At 29.0% G+C, this 23,174-nt stretch overlaps 1 protein-coding gene across 1 annotated transcript in view; it reads left to right on the forward strand.

Moving 5' to 3' along the window:
• Window positions 1-23,174, forward strand: part of LOC106684293 (fibrillin-2) — a gene marked incomplete in the record, with an annotated part of 67,083 nt that overhangs the window by 6,512 nt on the left and 37,397 nt on the right. The window contains 12 exon segments of the mRNA XM_024358999.2: window positions 36-152; window positions 374-487; window positions 6,703-6,798; window positions 11,348-11,542; window positions 11,787-12,035; window positions 12,465-12,617; window positions 13,079-13,246; window positions 17,523-17,642; window positions 19,069-19,191; window positions 20,804-21,052; window positions 21,870-21,995; window positions 22,268-22,477. Of these exon segments, the coding sequence (XP_024214767.2) occupies window positions 36-152; window positions 374-487; window positions 6,703-6,798; window positions 11,348-11,542; window positions 11,787-12,035; window positions 12,465-12,617; window positions 13,079-13,246; window positions 17,523-17,642; window positions 19,069-19,191; window positions 20,804-21,052; window positions 21,870-21,995; window positions 22,268-22,477 (1,920 nt within the window).

Genomic DNA, 23,174 nt, shown 5'->3' on the forward strand with positions numbered 1-23,174 from the left:
TCAAAATTAAATATTAATATACTTCTTGTTTTTAGGTGCGGCAGAGTCTCATACGAAGAACGACGGATGCGGTAATTGTCAAAATGGAGCAACCTGCCTTATGGGAAAATGTATATGCAGGGCCGGTTTTACTGGTGTCAAGTGTCAAGACCGTGAGTATTACTATTAAATATAAATTAAAAATAGCTATTCAAAATTAATTAATTCAAAACAATGGTGCAAAACCCGGGTATATATTGCAAATTAAGATTGAGGCCTCGTTTGAACTGTCAAAGGGATGCCGAGCAACGAAACTAATTAATATTTATCATTAATTAATTAAGTACGTTTTTGATCTTACAATATTGTGGAACTAACCCGATGGATGGCGCAGGTGAGATGATGCCGAGGGAAGGAGACGACTGCGGAGGCTGCCAGAACGGAGGGACGTGCTCGTCCGGGAGGTGTCACTGCAGACCAGGATATATGGGGCATAACTGTCAGGAACGTGAGTACATATCTATAAAAATTTTATTGATGTTTTTTAGAAATATAATCCAAATCCAGAATGAAATGAACCAAACTAAAAAAAAAAAATTTCTTAGAATGAACCTGGAAACTGGCATAGATCAGCATAACAGGATAATTTCTCTTTTCGCAGTTTTTAGATTAAAAATATATTAAGAAAAATATGTAAAACATACACAAGCAAAATTAAGATATAGACTTCGATAAAATTGATACTTGATCCATCTTATCCTAATCTCTAACTTTGTGCCACATCAAACGAACCGTTTCTGAAATATAGGTGTTTCAAGAAAAATACGCTAGAACATGCATCAACACGAGTATTAGCTGGAATTGGATAAAATCGATAATTTACACCCAACTTTCCACCAACATTGGGCAAGATCGGACGATCTGGATTGAAGGAGTATCAATAGTCTAGAACATACACAAGCAAAATTAAGATATAGATTTTAATACTTGGCTCATCTTACACTACTCCCCTACTTTCTACCAACTAAGGGCCGAATCAAACGAGCCCTTTCCAAAATGTAGAGGTAACAAAAAAAATTGCAAGTGCATAAGGGAAAGTAGCAGGTAGGAATTAGTGAAGTTGATATGAGATGTGAAGTGATATATCAATAAAGGTATCAAAATAGTAAAATAAAACTATTTAACCAACATTTCGATTACTTTACAGGACTTCGTCAGTGCCACAAGATACAAACATTATAAGAATTCACAAAACTTTTTTTTTTTAATAATTTGTTTTATTGTTATTTACAACTGTATACATATATACACATCAAGTAAATTTGCAGTAAGTGATATTATGACATGATACAAACATGTGGAGAATCTACCCATTGATAGAACTCCAAAAACATTTCTAAAGGATAAGATCACGAGGTCATATTCTTTTCAGACGTTTAGGAGGATTATTAGGTAATGACGGAGAAGCCAGGTTCTAAACGAGTTGGTTTGGGTGGTTGGAAGTTTATCATGGAAGGATTGGTATCTGGTTCTGGCCAAATCGGCAACATATGGGACATTGAGGTCCTGATGGATGACTTGATTTGTGACAAAGTAAGGAGCATTAAGGATTTTACGAAGAATTTTGGACTGTAAGGATTGGATTCTAGAGGAATTCGAAGATTTAGTGGAGCCCCAAAGCTCAACTCCGTATGTCCAGATAGTCCTTATAACAGTCATGTAGATCAGTCTTTTGTAATGGATTAGAAGTTTGGACCGTTTGTCTAGTGAATGTTGTAATAGTCGGAATCTACGAGCAGTTTCCTGTCTTGTATGAGGACAAAACATCATAATAAATATAAGAAAATACGACGATATGTAATAAAAAAAAAAGTTTTTTGTTTGCAAAATATATAAAAGAAATAATAATAATACAGCCAGGTGTGATATAAATCTAAATACAGAACTAGAGTAATAAATTGTAGAAAAATATTCGTTTGAACTAGCTATAAATATGGTAAAGGTACAGTAGCAAACAAAAGTCGGATGATCAGACAAGTTATTGTAATCAGAATCGAAAGCGGACAATTTTCACAGTTTCGATATCTAATAATCAAATTCCTTAAGAAGTTCACATAAAACTATTTGTCGGTATTAGAAATATTTAATACTGTATAAATCATTTGATTCTATAAAACTAATTTAATTAATAGCAGAAATATTCACAATAAAAATTTGTTTAGTGAACTCATTTTTTATTACTTATAAATGAACAATCTTATAGTTTTTAAAAATTTAATCATTACTAAGCATTACAAGGGATGCGAAAGAAATTTTTTTTTTTAAATTTCAACCTGTCAAATTTCCAATAAAATATAAAAAAATAAAATAGAATAGTTATATAAATTCAATTTTTAAAATCAGAGCCCTCGAAGAATGGTGTCGTAATTGGGGGATTAAAATAAATTCGAACAAATCCCATCAAATCACCTTTACCCTTCGTCGTAAACCTACTGACTGCCCTACAGTATACTTCAATAATGTTGCCCTTACCCCTGTTGAACAGATCCGCTACCTTGGACTACATCTGGACAAACGACTAACCTGGAATCCTCACACAAGACTGAAAGGACAGGAAACTGCACGCCGATTTCGACTTTTACAGCACTTACTGGGCAAACGGTCTAAACTTCCAATTCATTACAAAAGACTGATCTACATGACTGTAATAAGGCCAATCTGGGCATACGGAGTTGAGCTTTGGGGCTCCACTAAACCATCGAATTCCTCTCGTATCCAATCATTGGAATAAAAAATCCTCAATGCTCCTTACTTTGTCACAAATAAAATCATACATAAAGACCTTAATGTCCATATGTAACCGAATGTTCCATATATAACTCCTTCCATTATAAACTCCCTAACCACCCAAACCCACTAGTTTCTAACCTTGCTTCCTCTTCCATTCCTGACAATTCTCCGAGGCGCCTGAAAAGAAAATGGCCACGAGACCTGCTAATGTAAAACGTTATTAGATTGCTACCAATGGATAGTTTCTCTACACGCCTGTAACACTCCAATTTAATTGAGATCAGATTTACTAAATGCATAATAATGTACAGTTGTAAATATCAATAAATAAATATTTAAAAAATTAATTTAGTAATCTGAACACCCTCATGCAACAATTGGTTCGGATAACCGAGATTATATTGTATATCAAATTCCAGCCACTATTTTCGCTTACTCATTTTTGACTCACCAATGATTCGAAAACGGTTCGTCCGGGTTTCCTTCTGAGTTGGCGATAAGCATAAAGATGCTCAAGTATACATTTTTAAAATAATTAAATATATTACTCAGTAAATAAATGGATTGTACCCAAATCTGCCGGGTGATTAACAGTACTCAATTCTAATTCGAGAATTGTTAAAGATTTATAAAACACGCTTAAAATAGAGATTTAAATAGAAAACTTACATTCCAAGAGCGTCATAATCCTTTGTAATCTGATCCGAATCGATTAAGTCACTGATCCATCTAATAGAAGAATGTCATCTAAAATTAGAACAGTCGTCATGACAATAAACCGAAATAGCCAAAGATATTAAGCGCTTAGTAATCCAATTCGTAAAAGAATGTTGCCTTTTTCATTCGCGAATTTATTCACTTTTAACAAACTAGGATTACGTTTTCAATTATTTCCTAACACGGACTTGTTCATAGTTGTTAATGTTATAAATAAGTTTAGTCAGTAACAAGGATTCAATAACGTTTTTTATTTATAATTATTAATCTACCACGTTTGAACTAATATGCACCTATGTTCAGGCGAATTCCATAATTAAATTTTAGAATATGAAGATGGTCGGGTTGCGGCCAAAGAGAACAAAAAATATCTTCCATTTTATTCATTTATTTGTTCTCTTTGTCCTTTTATCAAATTAACTTTTTTTCCCCCTCGATAGAGGGAATTATTTGTTTTGTTAAGGATATGAATAATGTTATTTATGTTATTAACTTTACTTTTCTCTCTTATCAAGAATTATTATATTTATATATTTATTTTTTCATATTTTTTTAAAAATTAAAATTTGTATCTAATTAGGAGTGTCTTTTTTATGAGACTATACCCCCCCTATAATCAACTGTTATAAAAAAAATGTAACTGTTATATCAATCATGTAAGACCCACCTAGGCCGATCTGGTATTAAATAAAAATAAAAAGGAACAGTCAATAATTAATTTCAAATTTAAGGGATTAAGTTTATTGTAAGATAATAAGATGCTAAGGATCACTTTTAAGGTTCTCATTTTAGGTTTGAATGTCAGTTATAAAAATTCCATGTATCCAAAATGTATTTTATGTAAATAGAGTTTTTATTTATGAACGGTATGCCATTCTAAAGTAGCTGCTTTAAAAAATTTGGGCCAATTTAATTATTTTAAAAAAATAATTATTTTCTAACAAATAAACAAGAATATAAAGGTTTAGCAAAATATATCGAGGCCATGCAGATATGAAAGCGATTGGGTTGTCTCGGCTGTTTCCAGTTCGAACTCCTAATTCTGTTTTCTCTTTTTTCCCCCTCATAAAATTGTTTAATATTTTGAATTTATCCATAATTTATTATAGTTGACAGTGAGAACTTGTTGTTGATTTCAAATCAACAAAATTAAATGTACTTTAGGGGAAGACTTTTTCATAATTCGTCATTTAAATCTTATTGAACTATTTAAATGTAGATAAAACCTAGCTGATATTAAAGATAAATTCAATTTACATCGATTTACCGAGTTTAATCAAATTCTTTGAAGTTGTTTTTGAGAAAATCCCCAAAATGTACAAAATTGATTCTATAAAGTGGAACTTCCAACTCATCCATTTTAGTGAAAAAGATTCTATAACACGCCAGGCATACACATGCTCTAAATATGTAATTTGAGCTACGAACGACTTTTCGTTTTTCAGCTAAGCTGTTTACACACAGAGACCATTTTCCGAAATTTATTTATTTTAACTCAGAAGTCCTCAAATTTATATTTATTTACTATCATTTATAATAGAATTTCTGTTGAAAACTCGAATTCGAAATTGTGTACGATCGCAATACTTTACTATACATTCCATAGATACATAGGTGAGTGAAAGAAAAAATTGATAAATAATTAGTTTGTAAATAAATTGACGATTCCGGCTTTTTTCCAGTAAAATTAGTGCTGCATAATATGGTTTTAAAATAGAATTATATTTATACGTTCTTTATTCTAGAATTAAATTGAATAGATAAGGTTTTTCTTAACTCTAGGATATGAAAAATTATTAATACCTTGTATAAATATTTAGTGATTTTTTTTTCTTCTCCTTTCCATATATTTCTTTATTTTAAAATTATTTAGGGAGACTCTACTAAACCATCGATTTTCTCTCTTATACAATCCTTACAGTCCAAAATCCTTAATGCTCCTTACTTTGTCACAAATCAAGTCATCCATCAGGACGTCAATGCTCCATATGTTGCCGATTTGGCCAGAACCAGATACCAATCCTTCCAAGATAAACTTCCCAACCCATTTTTTTCTAGCCCTGGCTTCTCCTTCATTACCTGATAATCCTCCTAGGCGTCTGAAAATAAGATGGCCACGAGATCTTCTCTAGAAATGTTATTGGAGTTCTATTAATGGGTAGATTTTCCACATGTTTGTGTCATGTCATTTTATAACTTATGGCAAATTTAATAGTTGTATATATTTTTATTGGCCTCTTACACTAAGGGATGAACAGCGTCTTATGGTTTTCGAAAATAAAGTATTACGCAAAATATTCGGACCGAAAAAGGGTGAATTAACGGGAGAATTTAGAAGATTACACAACACTGAATTAAGGGACCTACACCCGGTAAATATAATTCAAGTTATAGCATTGCGGCGTATAAGATGGGAGTGTAAGGTTGTAGGACTTAGTAACGAGTAGATCCCTAAAACGTTAATAAACACTGAACCAACGGGTAAACGTCCGAGGGGTAGACCGAAACGTAGATGAGAGGATTGTGTTAAAACAGATTTAGTGGAATTGGGTTTGGAGGTGCATCACTGAAAGAATGTATGCAGAGAGCGCTTGGTGGTATCGGCATCGAACCTTCGGGTTCGTTAAGCTTTTATTATTATTACTATTATATATTTTTATATAGTTAAAAATAACAATAAAAAAAATATTAAAATGAATAGATATTTAGACGAAACCGACGTTTTAGAGCCCTCCTCCGTCTTCAGAGTACTTCAACAATTTTCAAAAACAATACAACAATAATTTTATAATAAAAATCTATTTGGCAATTATTATTTAAATATTAGTTAAAAGTTTATGTAAATTACCTAGTAACAACAATACCAGTCCTTTCCTGTCCACGTATATCTAAAATCAATAAATTTTGCTTCATCAATTTTTTTTAAACTATAACATATTTAAAGTATTTCGGGAAACCACAAGCTAACTCGGTATCTTTATCAAACTGAAACGAAATTGACCTTCATCTTAATCCTGGCTATGTTTGCATTTTGCTGAGCCTGTTTCAAAGTTGTAGAAGTTCCCTGAAGTCATGTACAACTATTCAAATCTTTGAACTTCGAAACTTCAATTATTTTACTCAATTTTAATGTTTAGCAACATAAATAAATCCTTTGATTGTTTACTTTACATAATAATTATAAACTAAAAGATGTATTTATGTATTTGTTTTCAGCTGTTTGTAAGGAAGACTGCCTCAACGGGGGAAGATGCATTGCTCCAGACCGATGCGCATGCGTGTACGGTTACACTGGAAGGAGGTGCGAAGCAGGTATGAAGCGAAACTTTGAATAATATACATGCAATCAATAATTATTAATTTTGCATGAATAGTTCATACAAAGAATATTAATGGTCACACTGCATCGTTTAAGCATATTTATAATAGGTTTAATTAGCAATTAAGGGCTCGTTTCATCTCCAGTTAAACTAAGATTTGTGTAACAGAGATTTGCCCAGTTTAGTAAAACTCCGGTAATTCAGTGACCTGTTTCTGGTGTATAGTTTTGTCAACCAGGTTACCAAGGTACTTTAGTAATAAAAACTACCCCCCACACTAGAAAACCTAAAAGCACATTATTTAATAATTTTAAAATTTGCCGAAATATTAGCTTTAAAAGAGCTATTTACGTTCAATAGTTCTCGAGATATAGCTTTTTAAAAAGCAACATTTCTTAAAAACCAACTGAAAGATTAGTAGTTAGTTAATTTATTTTGAGAAATCTATATCCCAGGAACTATGTGACGTATAGATGTCTATTAGCACTCAAATTAAAGATAGTATAATGGAATATACAGAAGTTTATGACCTTTACCTTCCTAAGAATAGTACTTTTCATGATATATGCTAAAATAAATTAATTTATAGTTGTTCAGACAATAAGTTTGATTTATGAAAAACTTCATTTCAGAAACCATTTGACGTAAAGATGTCTGCCAGCGCTCAAATTAAAGCTAGTTAAATTTACTATAAAATAGTTAATAATGTTTATCTTTGTAGGACTAGTAGTTTTTATGATATCTGACAAAATAAACTCACAAAATGTTAATTTCTAGTTGTTCGTAAAAAATGTTGGATATCTGAAAAAATATATCTCTAAATCCATAAGGCGTACATATGTCTCCCAACACTCAAAATAAAGGGAATTTAACTTACTATAAAGTAGTTTATGACACTTATCTTCGTAGGGGTAGTAGATTTTATGATATTCACGTATGAATATAAATTTGGCAAATCAAAATTTGTCTGAACAGCTATAAATCAATTTATATTAGCAAATTTCATGAAAAGTATTACTCCTACCAAGATAAACATCATAAACTACTTTATAGCTCATTAAACTAGCTTTAATTTGAGTGCTAATAGGCATCTGTACGTCAAATGATTTTTGAGATATAGATTTTTCAAAATAAATTCACTAACTACTGATCTTCCAGTACGTCTCATACAACATTTTTATGAAATGTTGCTTTTTAAAAAGCAATATCTCGAAAACTATTTGACGTAAATAACTCTATTAGGACTCATATTTTAGCAAATTTGCTCTTCTTTAAATGACATTCTTTTAGGTTGTCTTGTGTTGTTCCTACTTTTTAAGATATAGAGCTCTGAATGAAAAATTTAATTTGTTTATCGTTTTCATACAGCTGCCATTTTTTATTCCCCTTACCTATACTCATAAATTTTGACTATTAATTATACATAGTTTTCATTAAAGTAATCAAAAATTGGGGTGAGATAACTGACTTTTTTCTCATCTTGGGCTCTTGTACTACAAGATTGTATCTTCACCACTGAGATACGGGCGGCCCATTCTCAAAGTTGTATAGCACTTTGTGAGAAGCAAAGGGAATTTGAACATACTGTGGAGGGTTTCATGGATTCCTCAGAAACTAGAAACTACATCTTGTGCTAAAACGCACTATTGTTCTTTAAAGCATACCATCTTTGAGTGGTATACTCAGGGACGAATTATACATCGTTACTTCTTACAAAATCATGTTGTTCATATTCGTGTGACTCGTAAGAAATCAAAACTCGAATTCCTTAATCAATAAAGGTTCCAGACAGCTATTAAAGATCTGCTGAGATAAACCTGCCCACTCCTCTCCATTCAGCTGTCATTTCAGAAAACTCGCCTTTTCCCGCCATTCCGTCATTTCCATTGTGTTCGAGTCCCGTTCTGTGTCATGGATGCATTCAATTAGGTATCTTTGTATGGTGCCTGATATTTCGCTGTTCTGTTAATTAAACTTATTTAATATTCCTCTTATAATTATCCACGACAGTTAACTAAGTTAATTGTATGTTTGAAAAGAATTTCAAACATTTTATATATATATATAGTTGACCGTAAAAATTTAAATATAAGAAGATGGTCAGGGTTGCGGTAAAAAAAAAAAATAGTTTATAACTATTTTAATGTCCGACGTTTCGCCCAACTTTGCAGGGCTTCATCAGGGCTAAAAATATACAAAAAAAACTGGGAATATTACAACAATAAGATACAATAAGGTAATTTAAGCTAGGATAAATATTATGTAAAAATAAAGTGATAAGAAATTACATATAAATAAAAGGAAGACATAAAATAGTATCAATATAAAATAAACTTGAATAAACAATGATAAGAATAAAATATAAGTAACAATGGCAAGAGTAAAAAATCCGTAAAATATACAGTTAAAAAAGTACAGGAGACGTACAGAAAACAAAAACAAAAGGAAGAAAGTAGAGATTAAATAAACGTCTAGAAAGAATAAATATAAATAAAAATAATAATAATGATAATAAATGAGCAAATAACAAATCAGGACCACCTACCTGTTCAAAGCGAAAGGTTGAACAGATGGCGACAATGAAGCGGAAGCGTGAAGGAGTGGGGAGGAGGTGGCCAGCCGTTTTATATATAAATTACCAAATATTTTTAAAATTGGCTATAAGTTCTTGATTTCCATAACCGTGTTGAAGTTTTACAAGCCCATACACATTGCCTTTATAATAACATTCTTAATCACTAGAGTCCTTGAAAAGGACCTCTTTGGGGATTTTTTAATTTTGAGCTGGAATTCCTGGAGTGTTTTTTGCGAGCGTGCTCTTTTCTTCTGGTTAGTGGGTAAGAATAAGGGACGTTACTACAAAAACTTATCGGGGGAGAATCTAAAATTTCCTGAATTTTTTTTTTCGGATGTTCCAATTGACCGGAGGTCTAGGAAGCAACATTTCATAAAAAATGTACTGAAAAATCAGATGTTAGTGAACTTATTTTGAGAAATCTATGTCTCAAACACCATTCGACGCACAGATGTCTATAAGCACTCAAATTAAAACTAATTTAATGTACTATAAAGTTTTTTTATAACGTTTATCTTCATAGGAGTAATAGTTTTGATGATATTTGAAAAAATAAATAGATTTATAGTTGTTCGTTCAAAATTTCAGGTGTAAAATTTATATTCATAAGCGAATATCATAAAAACTAGTAACCCTTCAAAGATATGTGTCATGAACTACTTTATAGTAAATTAAATTGCCTTTATTTTGAGTGCTAGCAGACATCTGTGCGTCTTATCGTTCCTAAGATATATTTTTTCCTAAATCATAATTTTTGTACCAACAACTCGAAATCAACATTTAGTGAATTTGGTTTATCGAATATCATGAAGGCCACTACCCCTAGGAAGATAAACTTTATAAACTACTTTATAGTCCATTAAACTAGCTTTAATTTGAGTGCTAATAGATATCTGTACATCAAATGGTTTTTGAGATATAGATTTCTCAAAATAAATTCACTAACTACTGATATCTCGAAAACTATTGAACTTAAATAGCTCTGTTAGGGCTCATATTTTAGAAAATGTACTCTACTTTAAGTGATGTCCTTTTAGGTTTTCTAGTGTTGTTAGTAGTTTTAAAGATATAGAGCTCGGAATGGAAAATTAATTTTTTTTTACGGTTTTGAAATAGCCGCCATTTTTATTTCCCCTACCTATACTTGGCAGACTCATCAATTTTGACTAGTAATTATACCTTGTTTTCATTAAAGTAATAAAAAATTGGGGGGAAATAACTGGCTTTTTCTCCCTGACTCTTGTACTAAATTTTGCCACATTTTTAACAGTTCGAAGTTAGTTCTTAAGTCAAATTGCCTAACTTTTTGGGTTTCCAAATTATTCCACAGGTATACTCTGATAGTTTCCTCCTCTCCTCCTAATACCACCTGTAGTTCCCCTCCCCTAGGTATAACTTAATACTAAAGCTGGTAATCCCCTCTCCTCCACAGTCCATCACACCAGGTAAGTAGGAATGACAAATTACTCCCTATTTGATAAGAAATCAAGATGGTGATTATGGCTGGGTGCATTATGTTTAATCCTTGTGATAGCTAATAGGTGATGACTAAGTTTGTTAGCATTGTAACAGATTCATTGATGCATGAAAGTTCTAGAACATTGTGTCCTGGTGACATGAACTATCACATCACCAGTTTCTTAGTAATATCGACAGTTTATGTTATTCTCAGTAATTGATTGAAAATCTAGGTTTTACACTATTTATTTTATTTCATTTCAGACGTCTTATGTTACTTTGATAAGGTGTACTTTCACCGTTTAAATTATTAATTTTGAATGCTTAATAGTTAATCTTTTAAGAAGAATATATCGGTCTAGTTTATTCCTTGTTTCAGTCTAATGTATTATATAATTTATTGAAATTAAAATTGTTTTGTAAATGATTTTTTTTTTATTATTTATTTTTGATAAACTATACCGTTATTAATGCTGATTCAGATATGAATATTCATTGTATTGTTTAGATTATCGCACAGGACCTTGTTTTACAAAAGTATCGAACGGCTTGTGCGGCGGCCAGTTACCTGGTGTCGTCTGCACAAAAAATCTTTGCTGTGCAACGGTAGGAGCTGCTTGGGGCCACCCTTGTGAACCCTGTCCTCATAATCTACCCTGTGAAGATGGTCATTTAAAAAATATCCATAGTGGTCAATGCGTTGGTAAGCTTAATTTGTTTTTTATATTATGATAATACTTGTAATAAATATAATATGGTGATGACTTAAAAAATGCAAATTAATTTAATTTCAAGCTAGTTGATTGAGAATTACAGATCTGCCAACTGTCCACATTTTATACTATTCAAATATTGTTTTAACTAAATATAATTACGAGTAATAAAAAAATATTTATATTATATTTTTAGTGTTGAGGTTATATTTATCTAAATATTTCATTTTTCAGATATAAATGAATGTGATGCCATTCCCGGATTGTGTTTGGGTGGAGAATGTGTGAATACTATCGGCTCTTTTATTTGTAAATGCCCTAAAGGACAAGCAAGAGATGAAGTAACGAACATGTGTAGAGATATTGATGAGTGTGCAGAGCAAGGAGTATGCGACAATGGTTATTGTGTAAACACTGATGGAAGCTACTATTGTACTTGTCATCCTGGATTTATAAGAAATACAGAAATGACTGGCTGTATAGGTATTTTATTTCTTAAAAATTTTCATTAATTAAAATGTTAACATGTCAAAATTAACTGTATTGACGTTAGTTGTCAATTGATGCAGTTACGTTGTTAGGGAGAGAAGGAATCTCTGGAAAATTATAAGCAGATATTATTAATCTGCAACTAGTATTAAATTATAATAAATTTTATTCTAAAAAAAATTAGTTATTATTATAATAAGGCCATGGTGACCGAGAATTTAAAGACCACGGTATGAATTTTAACTTTTCCACTCTATCTAGAATAGGTTGGTAACCTGTAGAATAACCACCTGATATACCAGAAATGGCCCAGGAGGATAAAAAAAAGTAATTTTCAGGATGATTCATTTTTTTTTTAATATCTAAGATTTTATATTTCATAAGTAGATTGATGTAATCATTAATAATTATTTTTAATTTAAGATACACGGCAAGACGAATGTTATCCTGATTTGGTTGGTGGCCAGTGTTATACCAGCTTACCAATAAGATTGTCCAAAAAAGATTGCTGTTGTGGAATGGGCATGGGAAAAGCATGGGGTCGTCAGTGCGAGCTCTGCCCTATGTCTGGAGAAGGTAAGTCAATATTGGCTGTTATATTATTTAAAAAAGGGTTTTTTATTTACTCTAAGTATGCAATGATAGTAATCGATTATCAGAATTTTCCTACTAAATGACTTCAAGTATTCATCAGTAATTATTTAAATGGTCAGTAATTGAATCGTGAGCTGGAATTGTATGTTATAGTTTTTTACATTATTTTTGTTTTTTTTATTTCATTACGTACATTAAACTATTATATAGGCCTGGCCAAGCCAGCTTTAAGATGATCATCAATGGCCCTAAATCAAGTAGGTACCACATGGGTCCCTTTTTTTGCTTAGTAATTTACCAGTAATATCTAAATCCACATTAATAGCTTGTGATAGTTTTATTACTCATAGTAAAGGAATTTTCAAATAGTTGAGAAAGAGTTTACATTGTCTTAATTCTGTAATCAAGATTATTAATACCATTTTTTTATTTTATTTTTTTAGATGAATATAGTCAACTCTGTAACGACATAATCGATTCAGGAAACGCCTGCGCATTTCGACCAACAATCTGTGGCGGAGGTCGATGTCAACCTACCCCGGGCGGATATGAGTGCATCTGCTTCCCTGGTTACACTAAAGTCATAAAGGGCCAGTCACAAGTGTGTGAAGGCTAGTCGTAAATCACACGTTAAATAACAAGTAAACTTAGATGCATCACATATATGTATCGTACTTATTAACTGCACAGTAATGGAACTTATCATCTCATCTACGAATTTTATTCTGAAAAATACCAGTTTTATGTATTGGATTTAATAAAATTTCTGTAAATTCAAATCTTCAGAGTCAGGGGTGGGCAAAACTTACCGGCATAAAGTGGGCCTGATAGAAGCTAAAAGTATCATAGATACTTAAATAAACTTAGCCCTATTGTATTGAAATATTAAAAAACACTGATTAATCGGACCAAAAAACACAGCAAGATTTATTTTAAATTTCCAGTTTTCACTTAATACAATATGAAAGGGTATAATTAGTTATATCCATTATTTTTTTTTTTAAAGAAATAACCCTTTATAATGAGAAGATGGTTGGGGGTGTGGTCAAAATGAAACACAAATAAGTTGAAGTTACTTATTTAATCGTGCCAACGTTTCGGCCAGAATTTCTAGCCTTCATCAGGGCTAAGAATAGAACAAGATAACAACCAATGAATACAAAAAATAAAATATAAACAGAATGACATAAAGTAAATAATTGTACAGGATGGAATTAATAAAATAAAGTGATGAAAGAAGTGAAAAATAAAATGTATACGTAGGTAATTGAATAAGTAGATAAAATAACATAATTAAGGAAATAAAATAAAAATTAAGTTATATAATGCAAAGAAATATGAATATATTAGTTTATTACTAATTTAAAAATTAAAATTATGGAAAGAAAAATAAAATTGAGACCATTTTCTCCTCATATAAGTTATATTTATAACTTTTTTATTTTCTTCATCATTTGAATGACATTTTGGGCAGTTTGCATCGATAGTTTCAAGATTGTACAGAAATTTCAAATAATTAAGTTGAAGTTAATAATTAGTTATTTAAAATATAATTTTCTATTCACAAAACTAGATTTTACAATTATATAATTTTTACTAATTGTTAAATTTAAAATTATGCCAAAAAAATTGAAATAATAATTATACTGATTTATTTTAATTTGTAAAAATTATGATTTAAATATGTAAATAGTAAATTTTGTTTAAAATAACAAATAATTCATTTTAACTTATTTATATGAAATTATTGTTTATTTTTAAAACTGTTGATTGTGCAATACTTGATAATGGAAAAAAGGCCTGAAATGTTCAAATGATGAAATAAACAAAAGAAGTTATAAAAGTTATTTCTTCTGGGAAAAAAATAATACTAAATAGCAATATAAGTTTTTCATTTTTTTTCTAAGATTATCATTAAAATTTTTAATTCCAATATTTTATATTTTTAAATTAAATTTACTTCATTTCCATGAAAAATTCAAAACAAGTGGGCTATTTAAAAATAATTTCATATATATTTAGGGGTGAGCATAAAGGTTTTAGTCTAAAATGGGATAGTTGGACTACCGATAGCAGATTTTGAAGAGGGGAAATTAGAGAAATTTATAGTAAAATTAATAAATTCTAAAATTTCCATCTGAAACTGATTTATAAAAAGAGAAAAAAAAAAAAAATTACGAACATAAAATTAATAAAAAGATCATATTTTCATACATTACTATTAAATAAGAAACTGAATAACAAATTTAACTTTTTTCAAATTTCAATCACGATAAGTTGAAGCTTATGCAAATTATCAGTTCATTTTTTCACTTCAGGGTCCTATAGTTTCATTGATCCAATAATATTTCTGTGAAAAATTATCTTTTTCAAAACATTTTTGTTTTTGAGGATCATTTCATAAAACTATTCACAAGTACAATCAATGTGAATATTTCAAAGTTAACAACTTTTAAAATGAAATGAAATGTCATGGCTATTTATAAATAAATTCTTGGAGTTGTTATTATTTATGTGTAATAAAAAAAAATCAAAACTAAGAGAATTCTTTTGAGAAAAAAATAGATGTTATTGAAAACCAACAGGATATCTTAAAAATACTTTAATAAAATAATGGGACTCTCCTGTTCAAAACAGAATATATGGCCAATATTTATTGGCCATTCAATATATAGTTTCCAATATATAACAAAATATATATAGTTTTGATTTATCAATTACTTACTTTAACAGCTCCTTAAATCAATTATTTACCCTGCAACAAAAAAATAAATAGTTATTATTTTAAAAATGAAATAATTTCTAAAAATATGAAATTATTAAAAATAATTAGTAACCTTTTTTAAATGAAACTAAGTAATTGAAAAATAGTTTATTTAATGATAATAGCATCTTACAAAAAAATGTTTTTCTTAAAATTAATTTTTTTTGTTAACACCACGGCCCTTTTGTCCATTCCTGATTTAAGCAGCATTTCATACTATTTTTTTTTTAAACCTATTTCTAACTTTATTTAATTAAAGAATCTATATACCCTTTTATGATGCAATGGTTAAAGTTTAAATATATTTGCCTTATCCCTTCTCGAAATGTTTTATAACATTTCATTTTTTTTTTTTTTTTTAATTTATACTAAATAGTCAAAACATGATCTGAATTTTTAATTCATGGTGAAAATAAATTTAAGTAACCATTCATTGCTTTTTATAACTATTTGAACAGTTAATGATAATAATTCAAGGTTATGTATTGACTACTTTTTATGAAATAAAAAAAAAAATGTGATGAAATTTGAAATAGTACACTAATGAATTTCCATACATCATAGTATATATAATTACATCATCTTAGAGACGGAAAAACACAACCAATTTTAATTATACAGAAGAGTATCAATTATATAGAATTATTAAATTAGTAGTTCATAAAATAGATTAAAAAAATAATCACATAGCTGAATTTCTGAAGGAAAGAAACGGGATGAAAATTTTATTTTGATAATTTAACTAAATTTTAATTAATACAATTAAATATTAGGGCTTTTAATCAATAAAATATTGGCAAAGCTGGGAAATTCTCTGCCTCAACCATCCAATACCCTGTTAATTGATCTGGTCATAAAGTTAATAGACTATGCAGTCAATAAATGGATTAACAGAAACAGCATGCAAGAAGTGAGAAAGGCTTATGAGACATTCCAGAAGGTAAAAATGTAATATCAAAGCTCAATTCAATATTATATAATAAAAATATTATTTCTAAAACCAAAAGAAGTATAAAATTGAGCATTATGACATATGAAGCAGAAAATTGCATCATAAAAAGTAAAGAAAGGAAAAACACTTTTTGCTACAGAAATGGACTACTGCCGAAAAACAGTAGGAATACCTAGAATGAATAAAGTGAGAAATGTATCACTAAGAAAAAAGATGAAAGTTGAAAAAAAAAAAAAAACATTATGGAAGAGATTGAACAAAAAACATCTGAAGTGGTATGGACATTTAAAAAGAATGCCTGAAGGGTGATAAGTACACTTGTGGAAAATAGGTAGTAGAAGATGAGTTCGACCAAGGAAAACCTAGGACAACAAACTGGAAGAATCCTTGTGGGGATAGTGTCTAAGAAAGGAATAGGCTTTGGTCATGGTGTTCTGGAAGGAGGTAGTACAAAATTTAGGTTAAGAAAACCCACTGTTTGAGTGGAAGATCATAAATTTTAAAAAAATCAATAAAATAGAATCAAAAATTTAAAGTATGTAATTTATAATTTTTCCTCCCATAAATAGGGGTAGAGTCAGATGGTTAGGTCATATGCAAATGGAAACGGGTGGTACTAGGATAGCCTCTTATTGGTACGTAACACAATTATAGAGGGACTCCATGCTGGAAGAAGAAATGATAGACCAAGCATTTGTTTTAGAACTTGCAGTTTATAAGAGAGTAGAAAAGAGTGACCTAGGAATTATAAAAATTGAGCAGGATTGTTGATGAAGTGTCATACAGAATGAGATAAAATAAGAAGAATTTACTATTTTTTTAAAATTTATTGTTTTCCTCCTAATGATTATTTTAACTGCCACTGGTCTATGAAATAAGTTTAAAATATTAATAAATCTCTTTCAGAGGCCTCAAAAATAGTATTTTTTTTCTATGTAGACAATTTCAATCACTCATTTTTCCATAGAATATTCATTATATTAAGGAGTGAAAATTTCACTTGAGTTTATACTTCTAAAGTTTTACTTTATTATTAATCAGATAATTAATGCTCTACTGTATACAAAAACTTATTTAATTCAGAAGTCATGAACATTACAGATACATTACTCTTATTTAAGTGTTTACTAATTATGATAACGAATAATTTATTTCTGATTTTATTAAACAGATGTGAATGAGTGTGCTCAGGGATTTTGTCTTGGAGGGAACTGTATCAATTCCAATGGTTCATTTGTTTGTCACTGTTCTGAGGGATATCATGTCTCATCTGATGGGACAAAATGTATTGGTGAGTATTTTTGATTCTTCAAATATGCCCTGTGTTTTGAACATGCATCAGTGGATTCATAGAAAAATGTTTATAACCTATAGGACAACCAGTCTTTTCTCACTGGTTGGAATAAAAGAAAATATTTAAAAATAAATAAACAACAAAAAATAAAAACATTCAATGGCCCATAAACCAGAATGTTTTTTACTTTACTAAACTTTTAGAATTTTATTTAATAGAATAAAATCCAATTACATCATGACAAAGATATTTATGACCTGTATCAAAACTACTGGTTTATAATATTCTAATTTTATTAAAGAAGGTTTTGGAATCTTATTTTCTTGCACCTCAGAATATTATGGGGAAAGAATGGTAACTAATATTTTGGGTTAATAATATTATGTAGTCATTGATGTAATAGTCAAAATAAATTTCAGGTTAAGTGTGCAACATCCAGCAAGATGCAGGATCATATTGTATTAGATGAAGAAGTTCAAGAGCCCAGAGAGAAAAAAAGAAAATTATTTCACCCCAATTTTTATTAACTTAATGAAAACTTTGACCTTTACTAGTCTCAATGGATGACTGCCAACAATAGTTGGAGAGAATAAAAAATGGCAGTTGTTTCACAAAATTAATTTTTCTTGCAAAGTTCTATTATCTTCAAAATTATTTACAACACTAAAAAAACTTAATAGAAAATCATTTAAAGCAATAAATAAATTTACTAAAATATGAGCCTTAATAGAGCTGTCTATGCCTAATAGTTCACAAGATATGGTTTTTGAAAAAGCAATATTTTTCCAAAAAACAAAAAATCAATATTCTGTAAATTTATTAAGACAAACATGATGAAAATTAGCATTTGTACAAATGAAGTGCAGATATATGTTAGCTCTCAATTAAGAAGTAGTTGCAGCAGTTGGAATAGTAGTGATATTCACAAAATGTTGATTTCTCGTTGTTCGGAAAAAACTTTTAGTTTATGAAAAAATATATCTCAGAAATTATTAGATGTACAGATGCCTATTAGTACCCAAATTAAATCTAGTTGAATGTACTATAATGTAATTAATAATGTTCATCTTTGAAGCAGCAGTAGTGTCCATGAACTTCGCCAAAATTAATTTAAAAATTATTGAATTATACTTTTGGAAAATGGGCTCTTGGACAAAAAAGGGTTTTAGATTCTAAAGAATTTAAAGGTTTTATTAAAATCCATTGTTGTGCAAAATGGGTCTGAAAAATCAACATGAATGGGGGGATTAATAAAAAAAATCTTTTTATTTATTTTTTAAAAATTTTCTTCATTTTTTAACTGTTTTATATCATTCTTTTATTAAAAAATCTTCCTAATAACCGACATTTTATGAAGATCATATAATAAATGATCTCGATTATTTCTTAATTATATATAACTATAATACTTTATAAATTTTAGATTATGACGAATGTCAACAGAACGGAATGTGTGCTAACGGACAGTGCATTAATATGGCCGGTTCATTTAAGTGCCAATGTAAGCCAGGCTTTGTGCTGTCATCGACTGGTCACGCCTGCATTGGTAAGATATTACGATTTGTTAAGTGTCATCTTAGAATAATATTAACTATGCAAATTTTTTATTTTGAAAGAAAACATTTTAATTTTTTTTTTAAAATAAGGTTTTTTTATATCACACTTATTTTATTTAAGCAGTAAAAAATTGATTGGTGGTTTTTAAATAAGTAACAGAAAATATTTTTAATGATGAGATAACAGTTGACCGTGGATATATATAAATTTAAAGAAAATGGTTTGGAGTGCAGTCAGTGTAGAACACAAATAAGTAAAAGACTTAGTAGTACCAATGTTTCGGGCAGAATTTTAAGCCTTCTTCAGGGCTTAGAACAAAGAACAAGATAACAACCAATGAATAAAAGGAACTACAGAATGATTAGAAAATAAAAAAACACATACTATAGATACATAAATAATGTTGAAAGACATATATAGTCTATACTTATGTATGTTGAAGTATTATGAGAAGATAGATAAGGTTGTATAAGAAAAGTAATATTAAAATTAAGAAGGATAAAAGAAGAACTAACAAAATAATAGTAAATATATGCACGAAATGAAAATTATTTAAAATTAAGTGATGAAAAAAGTGGGAAATAAAACGTACATGTAGGTAATTAAATATGTATGTAAAATGACAGGATTAAGGAAATAAAAATATAAAGTTATATAATCCAGATGGAATAAAGAAATATGGATATTTTAATTTAATAATAATTATTTAAAACTGAAGTTAAGATAAAAAAGAACAAAGAAAATATAAGTAATTAATATAATAAGTAAAATACTAGAATGAAATAAATAAAATATAAAGCTATATAAGATAAAAGGACTAATTAGTAAATATGACAATAATAACAGGTGGTGAACATAACTTAATAATGTGAGTAAGGAAGAAGTAATAAAAAAGAGTGAGGAAGGAGAAGGGATAAAATTTTAGAGATTGTAGAAGAGAAAAATTTGTCTTCTAATTTTTAATTTTCAACTAGGATATTGTGAAGATCACCCTCCTCCATATATTATTTATTAGTAATTTCACAGTTAACGAAGAATAAACAATACAGAGGATGTTACGTACTATAACCTATTTGATATATATTTAAATCTTCTAATTCTTAAGACTAATTTTTTTATTTCCTAAGACAACTATTTCTGAAAATAGACTAAATTTTCATTATAGAAAATTCTGCGATTAAATGAAATTAAGGGTAAACATGATTAAGAATTATGTTTTATAAATTAAGTTTAGTGCTTTTTCATAAATTAATTTAATGGGTAATTATTGTAGGGACCTTAAAGGGTATCATTGATCATTAGGAGTAGCTATGCTGCCCTTATTTATGATATCAACGTGTCAAGCATTAGTGTTACCATTCTAATTTTCAATAAGAATTGTTTATCTTCCATTTTTAATAATGATATCATTACTACAAAAAGTTATTGAAAAAATAAAATAAAATAAAATTGTGAAGATTCACTTACCATTTTGACTATAGTTAAATATATTTTGGTCTAAATTTATCATCATTGTTGAAAATTTGTACAGTAACTTTTTAATAAAAATAAAATAGAATTGACATTGATTTGATTTAAAACTTAAATGTTTTCTCTCACAGATATAGATGAGTGTTATGAAAATCCAAGAATTTGCCTCAACGGAAGATGTGAAAACACGCCGGGATCCTACCAGTGTTTATGCCTATCCGGATATACTTTATCTCAAGACAGAGCATTTTGTAGCGATATTGATGAATGCGCTAACCCTCAAACTTGTCAAAATGGTAGATGTTACAATATGGAAGGAACTTATAAATGTCTCTGTGACTCGGGATATAAACTGAGTTCTGATGAAAAAAGTTGTCATGGTAATGTTATTTTATTTGATTTTACTTCCTAATTATATTAAATCAATTTATTTATTTTTCCTATTTATTTGTAGTTAGATAAATATTTCCATAGGTCATAGTCGCATTTATTCCATCTGTACTAATGAGCCAGTGATCCCCCTACCTTTATAAAACAAAATAAAATAACTTTTTCTATTTCACATAAGAAGTGTAAGAATATCATGACTAAATGAATATAGAAATTATTGGAAAAAAGGACTAACATCAAACTTAAAAAAAAAAAACAGGACATAACCAGTCATCTATCCAAATAGCTGAAAAAAAAAAAAAAATCCCATGAAAAACTTTTCTGTTTTTACAATTAAATATGAATATTAAACATTTTCAAATTATATAGAGTTTTAATGTTCTCTAATCATAATTAAAATGAAAAAAAGTTTTTGGAATTTCTGTATAATTATTTATTGTTATAATATAACAATACTGTCATTTTTTAAAAAAGTTAAACTTAAAGCTATTGCTTGCTTACTGGAGCTACAAATTGCACCAGTCTAAAAAAAAGGAGACTTTGGACCTTTGGCAGGGGCACATTCCACTACTGCCTTGCTACGGCCCTGAATATGTGTACATCTTTATTTTAATTTTAAGCATTATAAAATATTACACAAATCAAATGTGAAGAATAAATCAAAGTATTAATGGGTGTGAAATTATAAACAACTGCATTTATTTAATGACTAAATATGTATATCTGTTGAAAAAATGACTTTTGTTTAAAGGTATTTTATATCTTTAAATATGTTTTTTGTTATACTTATTGTTATAATGGTGTTAGATATTGATGAATGCAGCAGTCAGAACCCTCCTTGCCAAAATGGACGATGTTTAAACACAATCGGAAGTTTCCGTTGCACGTGTCAAAGTGGTTATAGTGTCAGTCTTGATGGAAGATCTTGTTTAGGTAAGGTATATTTTTTTGGTTTATAAAAATGCAATCCTATTATAGTATAATAGGTTCTATGTTAAAATAAAATAATGTGTCTCAGTTATTAAATTGCTCATTTGTTGGTAAACGAAAAATTTCAGTAAGCACATATTTTTTTTTCCTATTGAGCTAATTGCATGAACCATCATTGGTCTTATATCTAATAACACCTTTCATTTTAAAATTTTATAACCCAAACTTTTATTACCACGTGTTTCTAATTTTAAAGTTTCATTATTTTGTTACAGATATGCAAAAAGACGTTTGTTATCTGTATGACAATGGTCAGTGCCGAGAGCCATCATTAGCTGTAGTAACCAAAAGTACATGTTGTTGCTGTACATCATCATCGTTTATGTTTGCGTGGGGATCTCCTTGTAATCCTTGCCCCATGCCAGGCTCACACGAGTTCTCACGATTATGCCCTAGTGGACCAGGCATGACTCCAGAAGATAAAGGTCAGTTTAAATTGTAATTTATTTTTCATATATATGAACTCATACAAGCTTTGTTCATAAACAGGCCTTTAATGGTTAACACTAAATTCAGTTGATATTTTCTTTCAGTTTTTTGTAATATTGGTAGATTTTCAGAGACAGTTTTGAATTTTGATCCTAAATGTTGTTTTGACCAATTTTCATAGAATTGAACTTTAACATAAATATGTATGGAAAACAACTTTGTTATAGTTATTTATTTTTTAAAAATAATAATAGGTGAGAATTCTAAATTATTTATAATAATATTCTAATTAATAAAATACACAGAATCACATTTAAAAATGTAAAAATATTTTTGCATAAACAAATAAAATACAAAATTAAATTTTTAAATGAAATTAAAATATTCTTAGATTATTCAAAAGAAAAATGATTCACTTGGAAATCATACTTGATCAAACATTGTCAAAAAAGGAAGATAAGAAAACAGTTTAAAATGTTAAAAAAATTGCAGGCTTAAGTTGTACACAAGAAATATTTTTTACATTAATATTTTTATATACTATTTTGATAACATGTAATAAACAGTTTGAAAATGGACAAAGGGCTGAAATGTTTCTTAAATAACATTACAGTAGAATAAAAATTTTGTAAGTTTTTATAATAATTTAAATGTTTTTCTTAATCTATTAGACTGATATTACAAAAAAATCAT

This window comes from Halyomorpha halys, unplaced genomic scaffold (genome assembly GCF_000696795.3).
Source record: "Halyomorpha halys isolate HHAL.00 unplaced genomic scaffold, Hhal_1.1 Scaffold567.1, whole genome shotgun sequence".
NCBI lineage: Eukaryota > Metazoa > Arthropoda > Insecta > Hemiptera > Pentatomidae > Halyomorpha > Halyomorpha halys.